The following is a 12,798-nucleotide window of genomic DNA, read 5'->3' as shown; positions in this document are numbered from 1 at the left end:
GGCGTACAAAGTAGTGATGACAAACTATTCTTATAGAGCTGGTATGAGTCTTTATGCAAGTCCAAAATATCTCATTCATTGTCTTGGTTATCAATTTCTTCGACGAACGTGAGATAACACACAAAGCCCCTCACTGATACCGTTTGCTATAAAGCTGTCCGATATTGGTTTGATTTATTTATTTATGATTTATTTTCTTATAATTAGCTAATTGGTTGTAGTTATCCTCTCTTGTGTTTTATATAATCTTCTGCTGCTAGATACACAGTTCCTTTTTTGCCTTCAGTTCTTCATCCTTGCACCGTTCTCACTCAGTTCTCACCTGGCTTCGATGTTTGCAATGTGCTACGCATTTTTTGACGGTTTTTTTTTTTGCTAAATAAGGTGTTTTTTCTGCTTCTATCAAAAAGGAAAAACGGGCAAATTACAAATGTTCCGGGATTCGATGATTTTTATATGCACAGATCGATAACGATAAAAAAATGATTTCAGTTGCCAGTAAACCGAAACGCAGCCAACATCGCACCGCACACAAACGAAAACATTATGCAAAGACACGTGCCATCTATTGTGTGGCTTGTTCCCTTTGTCCAGAAGTAGAAATGCAGTTCTTGTTTTACAAGATTTTAACCCTGCATGCATCATCATTTATAAACCCTTTTTCTTTCAGCGTATTATCGTTCTTCCTAAACCAAAATCGTAATAGCATCGTATTGAGTGAATTGAATCGTCCGTCCCGCCATTGATGTTCGGAGCGGCGTAGAAACAACACTTGCGCGATTGTTTCAAATAAACTTGTACAAATAGTTTCTACAGTAGTTTTGATAATACCCACCATCTAGTGTCATTACGGGTCAACTTTTGGCTTCGAGGTGCTTTGGGGCATCGGCATAGGTGAACTTAAGGCGAAACGCTTCGGCGACCAGCACTCCGATATGCGAATCCATCCAGTTGTGTGTGGGCAGATTTTGCAGCAACAGCATCAAACCCTGGACGGGAGAAAGATTGGATATGGTTTATCGTGCGCATCCCCACCCACAGTACTAATGCAACTGACCTGGAAATCTTTTTCCTGCAGCAACTGTTCCCGCCAGTGGAGCAAAAATGCGGCGCACACGTACAGTTGAAACACGGCGAAACCGTCCGACTCGGCCAAATAGGTGTCCCACAGCCGGATAGTGCAGTAGAGTGGCAGTTCACGTGTTAGGAGATTGTTCATCCATCGGAACGAAAATTGCAGATAGTCAACTCCGTGCATTTGCAGATGTCTGTGCAGCGTTCCTGGGGAGCAAAGCAATGTTATACAGGCCTGGTTAGAACCCCGACGACTCACAATCGAAGAGACTTCGTACCATCGATTCGCTGAATCAGTTCCTTCAGCTGATTGACCTTTGCCTGTATCCCGAGCTGTGCAAAAATGTAATTATCCTGGATGCAATCGAGAAATTTGGACAAACACCAAAATGAATCAGATTCGATAATGTCCCGCTGCTCAATGCTGAGGTCACTCAGTTGGCACTGCTCCAAATCTTTATCTAAAGGATGAACAAACAAACAAACAAACACTCATTACTGTTATTGTCACACTAAGGACAGCAGGTTGTAGCATCATCGATCGTACCCGGTCCGACAGCTTCCTGTAGAAAAACGATGAAAAATGGTGTTACGAGATCGTTGATACCCTGCACGTACCCCGAAGCGGGGTGTCGGATGGCCCAGATGAACAGTATTCGCTCAAACATCTCCTGTACGAGCTTCTGCTGAAACAGCGCCACGTGTGGATTCATTCGGGGAACATCGATATGGATTTGGCGGTAGGTGTCCTGCTGACTTTCATCGCGACAGTCCGCATCAAAGTACTGCTGCACCAGCTTTCTGTAGTCGACACGCTTCCGTTCCAGCACCGTTTGACGGCGCTCTAAACTGGTGGGAAGGTAACCCGAAAGCAGTCGCCAGGTAACTGCTCGCATTTTGCGTGGCACACCCGACCAACTGAGTTCCTTTAGCGCGATCAGATTCAGTAGCGGTGCCTCGAGGATGTTACTAAACTTTTCGTACTTTGATTCACACTCCACATCCTTCGACGCCACATTTGAGGAAAGTTTTAATAATTGTGGACGTCCAGGATACGCATGAAACCGTTGTCGAAGTCTGAAATTCAAAAAAAGTAGGTATTAGAAGAAAGTACGATAATGTGGCACCTACCCTAATCACGGTCATTTACCGTTGATCGTGCGCGTATCCCACTCCATCGTTGGACGATTGCTGCTGCTGCTGCTGTTGTTGTTGTTGTTGGTGTTGCTGATGTTGTTGCTGCTGGGACTGGGATTGGATATCTAAGCTTTCTATTCTCAACTCTGCCTCCACGTGCGCATCACCACCGCTCTGCTGTTGCTCAATCGGATTCGTAGCGGGGCCAGGCAATAATTCCTGTGTGTCCAGGTGGACGGAGGTTTGTGGTTTAGATACACTGCCGCCAGCACCACTCTTGTGAGTTTTAATCACATTCAGTGCCGCTGTCTGTGAAGCTCGTTTTGATATGCGCGTATCCACTACACCGGAAATAATGCAGAATTCATCGTCGCCGAGGTCCCACGCATCGCTAACGGAGTCCTGATAATCCTGGAAGGACGAACTGCCACCCGATGAGCCAGCTCCGATAGTCCGCCCGCTCCCTATACGATTGGTGACCGTGGTAGGTCGTCCGGGTATGGTACGGCTATTGTTGCGCCAAAAGGAAGAGGAAGTCGTACCATCGGCCGAAGTAGTAGTACCACCGGCAGTACTAGCAGTACTGGCGCTACCGCTACTCATGTCCACCCAAGGACTGTTCGATGGTGAGGATCGATGGTGAACACCGGAACACGGACGACGTTGCTGTGCTGCTGCACGATTAGCCACCAAAGTTGGTGTTGGAAAAGCTCAGTCAAATGTTTGTGTGGCACAGTAAAAGATAGCCACCTGGGTAACAAAGATCCAAATAGAAGGGCATACAAATGTTTCGTTTCACTTTTCTCCGATGAACACTACTGCGATATCCGCGATGGTACGAGGTGAAGGCAGCGACCTGTGATGATATTTAATTAGACGACGTACACGGTGACAGCACACCGCTATGCTACAGCATGCCTACTCCATCTATTGTCACCCGCAAGGGGCTGGGTCATTGTCGCACGATGCTGGCGGAGGGCGGATGGTAGCAGGTTTAGGTAGTTATCTTGTCCGCAGGGTAACCAATTTTTCAGCTCGATTGCTACGGGACGAACGGCAAACGGTGGACTTTTGCGGGTAGTCACGAGATCACACACGTACTTTAGTTCCGAACGATTGTGCTGTTTGTTTTAAGAGAAGCAATGAAATTAAAGCGAATAACATCTACACAAAATCACTGCCCTGCTACGACCATTGTTTCGGCAAATTGTTTCAAACGAAACAGTGTTTTTTGCTTTCCTTTTTTTCTATTTTGGCATTCCATCGTCATTTGACAGTTGGCCATTGTGTTGCGTTTATATCACCGTGTTGGACATACGCTACCATTTGCGGTGCACGCATTTTGGAGAGGAGTTTCCCACGACTACAGCTCAAATGAATCAGGAATGCTAGTTCATATGTTTTCAAGTGTATTTTGATATCAGAATCAGAATATATGATAATTGATATTTTTCTTTTAAGTTCATGTGTACATTTGTTTTGCGAGATTCAGCGTAACGCTCGCTTTTCACCGCTGTGGAGGATTTTGCCAGGAGGCAGTTTGTTTTGATTTTAGAAAGAAACGGTGCTAGGCCTAGGGCCTTTTGTTATGTATTTTGATATTATTTGTTTTGCTTCATCGAAAAAGCAAAGCGTCCAAACATTTGCTCTACTTAGTCTCTTTCTCAACAACTGATGCGCTTCATTACGGTTTAAATTTCATTGAAAGTGTTTTTTTGGGTGATTCTTTAATAAACCAACAACTCAATGTAGTTTTGAAATTAAAATGATACAGATTGATGCCAAATAAGCGTTCGTTGATTTACGCCAAGATTTGCTAATGCACATTTTCTTCTAATCCCTGCGTTTTTTACGATCCTTATCACGGCTACTGCTACCGCTACCACTTGCGCCAGCAAAAGAATCTTCTTTCCTTTTAGGCGCCTTCTTAGCCATTGACAAAAATTGGTCCAAACCAAAGGGATCCTCTTCCTTTTCGAACTGTACCGGCCCTTGCCGTACATTCTGTGCACTGCGGTCCGTTCCGCTGAACTCCTTATCGGGAACGAATCTGTTGGTGTTGACGATCTTGTCCAGATCTGCACCGTATGCGTCGTTGTCGATTGATTTGCTCGGCCGGTACAAATGTTGTCCAAGGGTGCCCGAGTCACGCCACGGCTTGTCGTAAACGTTGTATGCTTCATCGTCCCCGTACCCAGAGTCCATACCCTTTGAGGTATTGAATAGACGCTGGTCGAATTGGGATTCACCTGCCAGGTTAGTTTTGGCTGGCATTCCCAGTGCAATCTGTTCCGAAATGTCACGCTCCCTCTCACGCTGTAGCTTCGACCGCTTCTCCGGGGCAGCTCGTGCAAGGTTACGATCGCGGGCTCGTTCGCGGTGTCTTTCCGCACGTATCTCATCTCGCTCGCGCAAATCGGTCGTACCCGAGCCCCCGGCAAGACTTTCGCCAGCTGCATCCGGATGACGAATCCCCGCCCGCTCGTCTCGCGCACGCTGAGCCATTTGGCGAAGCATGTCTTCCTTCTTTTCCTTTTCTTTCTGGGCCAATTTCTTTTCCAGCTGTGCACGAGCCTCCACGGCCTCTCGTGCCTTACGATCGGCGATGTACAGTGCTTCGGCCATCTTGGCGAACTTTTCGTTTATGTGCACCTGCTGTAAACCCCGGCCATCGGCAGCAAGACGCTTGTCCAGCGGAATAGTGTAACCCTTTGCGTTTTTCCAGTTCGAAATGCAAGGCGGTACTTTCCATTCCTTCTGCTCCTTTACCGTGACTTTTCTCGTGGGAGAGTGCAGCACCGGTGCAGGAGGAGAAGGCGGCCCCCGGGGGATCTTTTTGTTGATGCGGAAACGGGGCGGTTCCATCGGATCCACTTGTGCTTCCACCATACGAATGATGCGCTGTTTCGCGCCGGAATTGAACGCATCGCCCTGCTGGGACGGCGTGTAGCGGATATACTGTGCGGGCGCTTGCTTTTCGGCGGCTCTCACCGGCATAGCCGATACGATCTTCTGATTTGTCAGCTTTTCCAACGCTTTGCGAGTGTTTTCCGTTATTTCGTTAATCGTCTCTTGGTCAGGCATTTGCAGTTCTTCCGAGTCCTCGGCCAGCACTTCCGCTGGAAGCAGTTGGTTTATGTTGGAATACACAATTTTGTCCTTCGAGTGGCCCTGGCGAGCAATGGCATCGTACTTCACCTTCCCTGTTTGGTCTAGCTGTACCGCCAGCGCGTTCGATTTCTTGGACGCATTTCCGGGAGCACCCATACCTGTCACCAAAGGAACGATAGTGGATGTAAATAAACCGATGCATCTTCGCCAATTTTCGCTCCACTTTCTTACCCAAAGGATACTGGGCCACATGAATTTCCGGAAAAGCACCTCCATCGCCAAAATCGGCATCAGTTCGAGGAATCCATCCTTTGCGCTGTCCGTACGGAGGGGCTGCAACCTTGGCGCTTACCAATGCGCCCATCGAAGGTGTCTTCATTTTGCGCTCATCATCTCGATCCCAAACGGGATTGGATGGCGCGGGCAAAACAGTGGACAGTGACATCCTTCCGACCCTATCCTTTCCACATACAACGCGCAAAAGTACAGCACAAAGCAATTGGACTGAGGAGAAACGAAATTATCCCACACTATTTTCTTTCCACTTCTCTTCGCTTATGCGACGCTGGATCTTTCTGCTGTTGATGGAAAAAAGAAAATGTCGCCTTGACAGCTGAGGCTGCAAATGACGTTGTTGGCACTGACAACTTTGCGTCTCGCTATACTGTGGGGTTTAATTCTCGATAGTTTTATTTTTACCAAATTCCAAAAAAATAGAGACATTCTTTTACAATTAAGTACGTTTATTGTGGAAATAAAACAGTTACACTATTCTCTTCGCCTTTGTCATTGTCAGGGCTGCAAGTCGCGAACGTTTGACGAAAGTTGGTTTCATGAGTTGTCATCGCGATTTCTTCCGTGATTCCGGGTATTCGACTGTCGTGCAGCGTCGTCCACTTCGCCACTGTTTCCTTCTTCCGAACGTTTTGTATGCGATTGGCGATTGGTGCGGATTAGGTCAGATTTGATGCTGACAAAACGTTTTCCCAGCGCTTTATCGACGTTATCCATTGTGTGCTGGTTCGCAACATCTAACGTTGGTCGCTTTGCGGAAAACTGCTTTGAGCTGCGGAAAGTAACACTGCCGGAAAAGGCGTAATCGGGAGGGCATCACATCCTGGAAGATTCCACCACCAAGTCCTAAGGGCACGAACGCTTTACCACCGAATGGCGAATGTTGAAAGTAAGTTTTGGAACGATTTACATCGGGTCTTGTCGTTGAATTGTGTGTTTGGGGTGCTCCTGCAATATTGATTGAATCGGAAATTCTCTTATGTGTTAATCCCCCAATACTTGATTCGGGGCTGGTTTTGATTGTTTGCATTCAATGTTTTCATGCGATATCTATCATTGCACCTCATTTTTATTTCGCACAGGAGACGACAACATGTTGAATGAAGAGCAAGAATCGTCCCAATCCAACAGCAGCAATGGTTCAAGCAGTGTGGTGCAACCATCCAGCTTCCAGCTGAAGTCAAGCGTCCTTAGACAGTCTACCTTTGGCGGATCTGCGTTCCTTGGGGGAGGTGGTTCTTCATCGAGCAACAGCATATCGTCATCGCCATCCCTAGCCGGCTTTGTCGGCGGTAATGCTGGCTTGGCAAACAGTTTCAACCTGAAACCAAGCGTGCTGAAACCATCACAGCTATCGTTTGGCGGAATCGGAAGCATCAAAGAAGGCAACGGTGCAGCTGCAGATAAGAATGGTAACGATGCCGTCGCACCGGCCCCTACAAATCCCTTCCTGAAGACGCAGTTCAGCGAGGATGAACCATCGGATGCGGATGCAAAGGGTGGCTCGGCAGAGAGTAGCAAATCGGCAACGGACAAGGATGGTGACAACAGTACGAACAGCAACAATATCGATCCGTTGGCAAAGCTGAAAAGTGCCTCCCTGCCGAAGTCGAACCTTTTCGCGAATGTGAAAAAATCGACGCTGAGCGAAGCGTCGTGCGGATTTGTGTTTGGCCAAAATGTCCACGAACGTGTGACGGGTGAAAATCTTAGCAACGCCAGTGCCAACACGCTTCCAACCACTGGTTTTTCATTCGCCACAAGCGTGGCGGCAACAGCGGGCGAAAGTGGTACGGGTGGTGCGGGGGGCAATTCAGCGAACACAGCTTCGTCGAACGCTACCGGCACCGCAACCGGCAAGGATGGGTCCGACTCTTCGGATGGTAGCAGCCGGGAGCCAAAGGATCGCGAAAGTCTGGAGGAAGCTGCCCGCCGCTATGAGGAAAGCCGGGGAGCACTTAAACGCAAGTACGAAGAGGTCGAGACCATCACTGGCGAAGAGGACGAACGGAACGTGGTCGAAATTAATTGCAAGCTGTTTGCGTTCGCCAAGTCGAACTGGGAGGAGCGTGGTCACGGCACGCTGCGACTTAATGACAAAGACAACAATGAATCTCGCGTTGTATTTCGGCAGTCCGGCAATCTTCGTGTATTGATCAACACTAAGGTAAGAAACACAAAAAGCATCACACTTTGTGGCGTGGCTGTGATATTAAGAAAGGGTTTGCTTCATCTTTATTTGATAAAAACTCCTTTTCAGAGCTTGTTTTCAAATAATGCTATTATTATTATTTTCTTTTTTTAATGCTAACTATCCGTCTGCTATCTTTTTTTTATCGCCTTCCAGGTATGGGCCGGAATGGTCGCACAACAACCGAGTCAAAAAAGTCTGCGTCTAACAGCTATTGACAGTACTGGACAGATAAAGGTGTTTCTAGTGATGGTAAATGTTTAATACTGAATCGTTTCCTTAATGACCGATTATTAAACTTATGATCCTTGCAATCTCGTTTCCGGTACAGTCCCGTCCAGAAGTGATTACAAAGCTCCATAAAGAGCTTTCGAAGCGCATTGAAACGGCGAAGCAAACGGCCGAGCAGGAAGCAGCAAAGGAAAATAAGGATGATAATAAGCCCGCGGTCTCTATTGCTCCATCCAGCTTAGATGACGCTGGATCAGACGACGGTTCCTCCATACCCGTACCGGCGGACACTGAACATTTACTATCGAACGCAGATGATGCTGATGAGCCTAGTTCAAAGAAACGAGCCAGCATAACGTCACCACCGTCCTCCTAAAGGACACGTCGCATCCCGTACTACCTTTTGCGCATTCTGACCTCCATGCACCTATTCCCTTTGTTGTTTTTTCTCCCTCTTTTCTCTAAAGTATCTTTCTCCGATTTACTATTGCTAAGATGATATGATAAATTCTACGGTTCCTTGAATGCAATTTATGTTTCCAGTCTTAACTCCACCATTTGGCAAAATTCTCGCCCGTAGTTTTAATACACAGTAACAGGAAGTTGAAATGAAATGTTAGAACGAAGGCAAGCACGACGACAGGTTAAGGCAAGTGAGCAAATTCGACAGATAATAATGGAATGAAATTGAATTAATAAGACATGGGGGTGAAACGTAAATGAAAAGCAATGAACTGTTTTACGCTTGCAATCGTGTGTTTCAATCAATTCGCTGACCACAAGATGTGTCCTGAAGGGGAAGAATATTAATCCATTGTGAAAATGTAGACGATGTGTGCGTGTGTGTGTGTGTGGTGTTGGTAGAGCCAGTTTGGTGTGGGAGACAGATCGCACTTTAAGCTACGATACGCACGAAAACAAAATACAACTCCTGTGGCAACGTTTTTGGTAAATCCTCTACAACTAGCTTCAGTTTGACGTGTACAGTTTGGTGGAGATGATGTTGGTAGTTTATTCACAATTCGTTGCAGGGTATCTGTTGTACAACTTTTCTTTACCTAACATCGTTAGCTCTGGAGCAGTACACGGGAACCAAATGCATATGTTCAGTTTAATAACAACCATCGCTAGAGCCGAAGAGTCTCTGAGAATGTCTGAACTGAAGGATTTTGTTGTTGGTACATTTGATTGAACGACGACAATGATGTAGGCCACGTCTTAATCGACACACCTCTATCAGTCCCCGCAATATCCATTAAACACGCGAGGAAAGCGCTTAAAATCATTCATCATTCATGGCGCTTACTTCTGGCCCTATTATTTGTACAGTCTCGAGCGACGAAGTCGTCATTTGCAAGATCATAAGAATAATAAAATAGTTCATGACGTGTCACGGAAAAATTGCGGCTGTACACTTACAATAATAGATTTTCGATCACTTCGGAAATAATCGCTTTTGTTTTATCACCTCAATGATTGGGGATGTATTCTTTTCTTCTTCTTGGAACTTTTCTTTTTCAGTTCAACAAAACCAGTGTTCTGTTATACTATCGATACCGTTTTTGTAGACCACCGTTAAGTGTTGCATTAGGTCAATATTTTTTCAAATGAAGAGTAAATTAAGTAAGTGGAGTGTACTGATTTGTAAAGGCAACCTCTGGAGACAGAATTAAAGAATAGAATCACAACACGAATGCACTCAAAAGAGAATCGTGTCGTAAGAATCGTAATAAATCACTTGATGGTCAAGTTTTAGTGGAAGAAATGAATGAATTGGGTACTGGTGAGATGTTTTTTTTTTCAATAAGAATAAATAGTAAGTTATAAGCACAATCGGCCATGATGATATTAGGAACATTTCTTTCTCTTAGGTCGTAACATAGAGACGAGCTTTCACTGTAGGATCGTTATGATCAGTGAGCAGGTTATTTATTCATTGCTACATTGTGCCACACGATGAACAAACGACCTATACCACCCATTTCCCAGTAATGTCCACAAGCAGGCATTTCAGCATCGAAAGTATATTCTACGTTTATTGTCGTACACGAGCAAACACACATGATTAAATATTTATTTGGCTCGTTTTTATGCTTAGAGCGACACAGAAATGGACATAAACTTAACACTTACTAAGAGAAGTTCTGACAGACAAATATGGCAAGTGGAGTGTTGTGAGTCGAATTGCGCGCCAAACAGGTCATTAGTAAAATTCGAATGAAAAAGCACATTGTACTACTAAATGCAAACGAGTGCCAAACCACGCACGATCTGCGAGCAGCAGGGTTGTGCAAGCGAAACGACGAAGCACGTTGCTATCCGGCGTTGTTGATGCGAGAAGGATCTACAGACCCTTGTTGTAGTATACGACATCCAGCTCGGGACGCTCCTTGCGCAGTTTCGTGCGCAGTTCCTCCTCAATACTGTCGACGCTAATGGAAGCCTTTTGGCTGAACAGCGCACAGCAGAGTGGTGTGGCAAACGTAAGACACAACCCACAGAAGAGCGTCTGGATCGGAGCATTTGCCCACGGGAAGCGGCGTAAGAAGCCACGCTTTTCCAACGTATTCATCAGCACCGGCGTGAACACTGGAGAGAAGATGTGAATTAAATGCGTGGTTAGCGCACAGGAAAGTCCATCGTACGGTAAAAGGTTTGAAATGTTCATGTTTTACCCATGCCAGGCATTGCCATCAAGATGCGGCTGAACGTGACGGCCGATATTCCTTCCTTGGCTGCTCGAACCGATTGACCCAGTTCCTTGCCATCCTTATCCAGCAGCGTTACACCGTTTTTGATTTCCCTTGAAAAAGACAAAACACCACGAAATTAAAGCATGTGGATCCCCTATGGCTGGGGGTATCAGCGGTTTCACATATGGCGAACGCATGTTGAAACGGGTTTTGAGTCCTCCTTCGGTTCATAAATAACTTTTTTGCCAAAGGAGGAACAAGGGTTTCCAATGTCAAGGCACATTGTCACCACCAGCGCCGCCACCACCACCACCACCACCGTCACCACAGCTCAGATTTGCAATTCCTTTTTACCATGCGAGACCGCTACGATACACGAGATTCGCGTCATTAGTGATTCTATTTTTGAATTCCCTTTCCCCATAGCATGCATCGTCACCAAACTTGGTCACCAAGACGAGGAGTTTGGGATGAAGGGAGTTTGGAGCAGAAGCCAAATGAAGCTCCAAATGTTGTGTGTGCTCAGCGTTTTTTCCCTCCCATTTCCTCTCTATCGTCTTTATGCAACGTTAGCTGCTTTAGCTATACTTACTGTATGCGCATCAGCGGAATGTTAATGCAATTGGCTGCGGCAACAGCGGCAAGCGGCACCAGGCGTCCAACGAGCGGCGGAGCATTCTAATGTGAAAAGGTGGAGAATGAGAGAAGTTCAGATCAGAATTCTTTCGCGCTCAACAGATGCCAAGCCCGGCACATGCCAAGATTTTGACGGGGATTCCCCCGGATGATGCTACAGGAAGCAATGCATTACATACCCGAACGAGACGGTTAAGCGAAAGTGCAGTCACCAGGGCGCCACCTGTTGCCATGCAGTACGAGGTCAGCAGCTGCTCCTGGCTGATGGGTGACGCACCGGAGCGGTTCGTGTAGTTGACCACGGCATTGAACGATTGGTTGAACCACTGCCAGAAGATGACGGCGGGTGTCGACTTGTAAAACGTCATCATGCATCCAGTGATGGTCATGTTCATCGGCACCTGGGCCGACATACGACCGACGAGCAGCATCTTTTCGCCGGTGTCCGGATGGAATGCACTGTCGTACAGATATTTGGCGCTCCATAGCTCATCGACACTGCTCACATCTGGGACGGGTTTGCCGGCGCTAGCGGAACGACACAAAGGAAGCAATGGAAAGCAAAGCGAAACGCACGTATTAGGGGCATAGAAACAGAGGGCACGCACTCTTCGATCCTGACTTTTTCAGCAGGAGGTCAGATGGGTAAGGTCTCGTTTACCGATAGTCGCGCACGATTCGGGCAGCCCGGTCAAGCTGCTCCTCGGTGGCAAACACGTTCAGCGGATTGGTCACGATAAGGAAATGCTTGGCACGATTAAGGTAGGTACTCTGGTCATAGCGCGGTTCGTCTAGGTTAACGCGAGGTAGTTCGATTGCCATGGCAACTGGTGACAAGTCTCAGGTCAATTGATTATGTAAGCTCGATGAGGCCGAGTGGGTGGGTGAGTAGATGATGGGCCTTGTTGGTTCCAGTAGGCTGGACTACGGTACTTGCTGCCGGTACGCGATGAGGTCCGAACCCGGGACACGATTTTGGATTGTACCTATCAAGACGGATCTCGTTGAGCAACTGACGAAGTTTCGGCGCGGTCAAAGTTGTCGCTGGACGAACCGTGCTCCTCACTAACATTCACTGATAAGCGCGAGTGTAACGGGGGCCAAGTGCGGTGTATTCAATAGCACGCACACGACCATATCTCATGAAGCCACATTAAATTAGCATTCCGAACAAGCGGACCCGGTTACTGTGGACAGGAAAGCCGTTCTACGTAGGGGTGGGAATGGACAAGATGGACAGCTTCTGATTTCGTGCCCGGATAGTCTAGTAACAATTGTTTTTGCTATCAGTAGACGAAAAGCTCAGGTTGTGTTGTTTTTTTTTTTATTTGGAGTTTGACAGATTATTTGGTGATTGAGGATTTCGAAAAAATAAATTAGGACAATTTGGGTTTTACATAACCCTTGAATTATTAGATAATAAAATAACAT

General features: G+C 46.6%; 4 protein-coding genes across 4 annotated transcripts; 1 reads left to right on the top strand and 3 right to left on the bottom strand.

Annotated features, from left to right (window-relative positions):
• Positions 1-164: 164 nt before the first annotated feature.
• LOC121588666 (TBC1 domain family member 22B) lies at positions 165-3,570 on the bottom strand. The gene is made up of 5 exons (XM_041906866.1): positions 2,225-3,570; positions 1,622-2,151; positions 1,353-1,535; positions 1,058-1,281; positions 165-989 (listed from the first exon to the last, which is right to left on the bottom strand). Exons 1-5 carry the CDS (start codon positions 2,812-2,814, stop codon positions 855-857), a joined length of 1,662 nt encoding a protein of 553 aa, XP_041762800.1. The 5' UTR covers positions 2,815-3,570; the 3' UTR covers positions 165-854.
• A 390-nt stretch (positions 3,571-3,960) lies between these two features.
• LOC121588667 (puff-specific protein Bx42) lies at positions 3,961-5,919 on the bottom strand. The gene is made up of 2 exons (XM_041906867.1): positions 5,554-5,919; positions 3,961-5,480 (listed from the first exon to the last, which is right to left on the bottom strand). The coding sequence occupies exons 1-2, from the start codon at positions 5,765-5,767 to the stop codon at positions 4,045-4,047; spliced, it is 1,650 nt and encodes a 549-aa protein (XP_041762801.1). The 5' UTR covers positions 5,768-5,919; the 3' UTR covers positions 3,961-4,044.
• Positions 5,920-6,048: 129 nt separating this feature from the next.
• Positions 6,049-9,807, top strand: LOC121588360 (ran-binding protein 3). The gene is made up of 4 exons (XM_041906192.1): positions 6,049-6,505; positions 6,699-7,783; positions 7,964-8,059; positions 8,139-9,807. The coding sequence occupies exons 1-4, from the start codon at positions 6,490-6,492 to the stop codon at positions 8,412-8,414; spliced, it is 1,473 nt and encodes a 490-aa protein (XP_041762126.1). The 5' UTR covers positions 6,049-6,489; the 3' UTR covers positions 8,415-9,807.
• A 122-nt stretch (positions 9,808-9,929) lies between these two features.
• LOC121588361 (sideroflexin-1-3) lies at positions 9,930-12,798 on the bottom strand. The gene is made up of 5 exons (XM_041906194.1): positions 12,029-12,798; positions 11,547-11,895; positions 11,324-11,409; positions 10,714-10,841; positions 9,930-10,627 (listed from the first exon to the last, which is right to left on the bottom strand). The coding sequence occupies exons 1-5, from the start codon at positions 12,187-12,189 to the stop codon at positions 10,383-10,385; spliced, it is 969 nt and encodes a 322-aa protein (XP_041762128.1). The 5' UTR covers positions 12,190-12,798; the 3' UTR covers positions 9,930-10,382.

The sequence above is a fragment of the Anopheles merus genome, chromosome 2R (assembly GCF_017562075.2).
Source record: "Anopheles merus strain MAF chromosome 2R, AmerM5.1, whole genome shotgun sequence".
NCBI classification, from domain to species: domain Eukaryota; kingdom Metazoa; phylum Arthropoda; class Insecta; order Diptera; family Culicidae; genus Anopheles; species Anopheles merus.
This window is presented reverse-complemented; position numbering and strand designations above follow the sequence as displayed.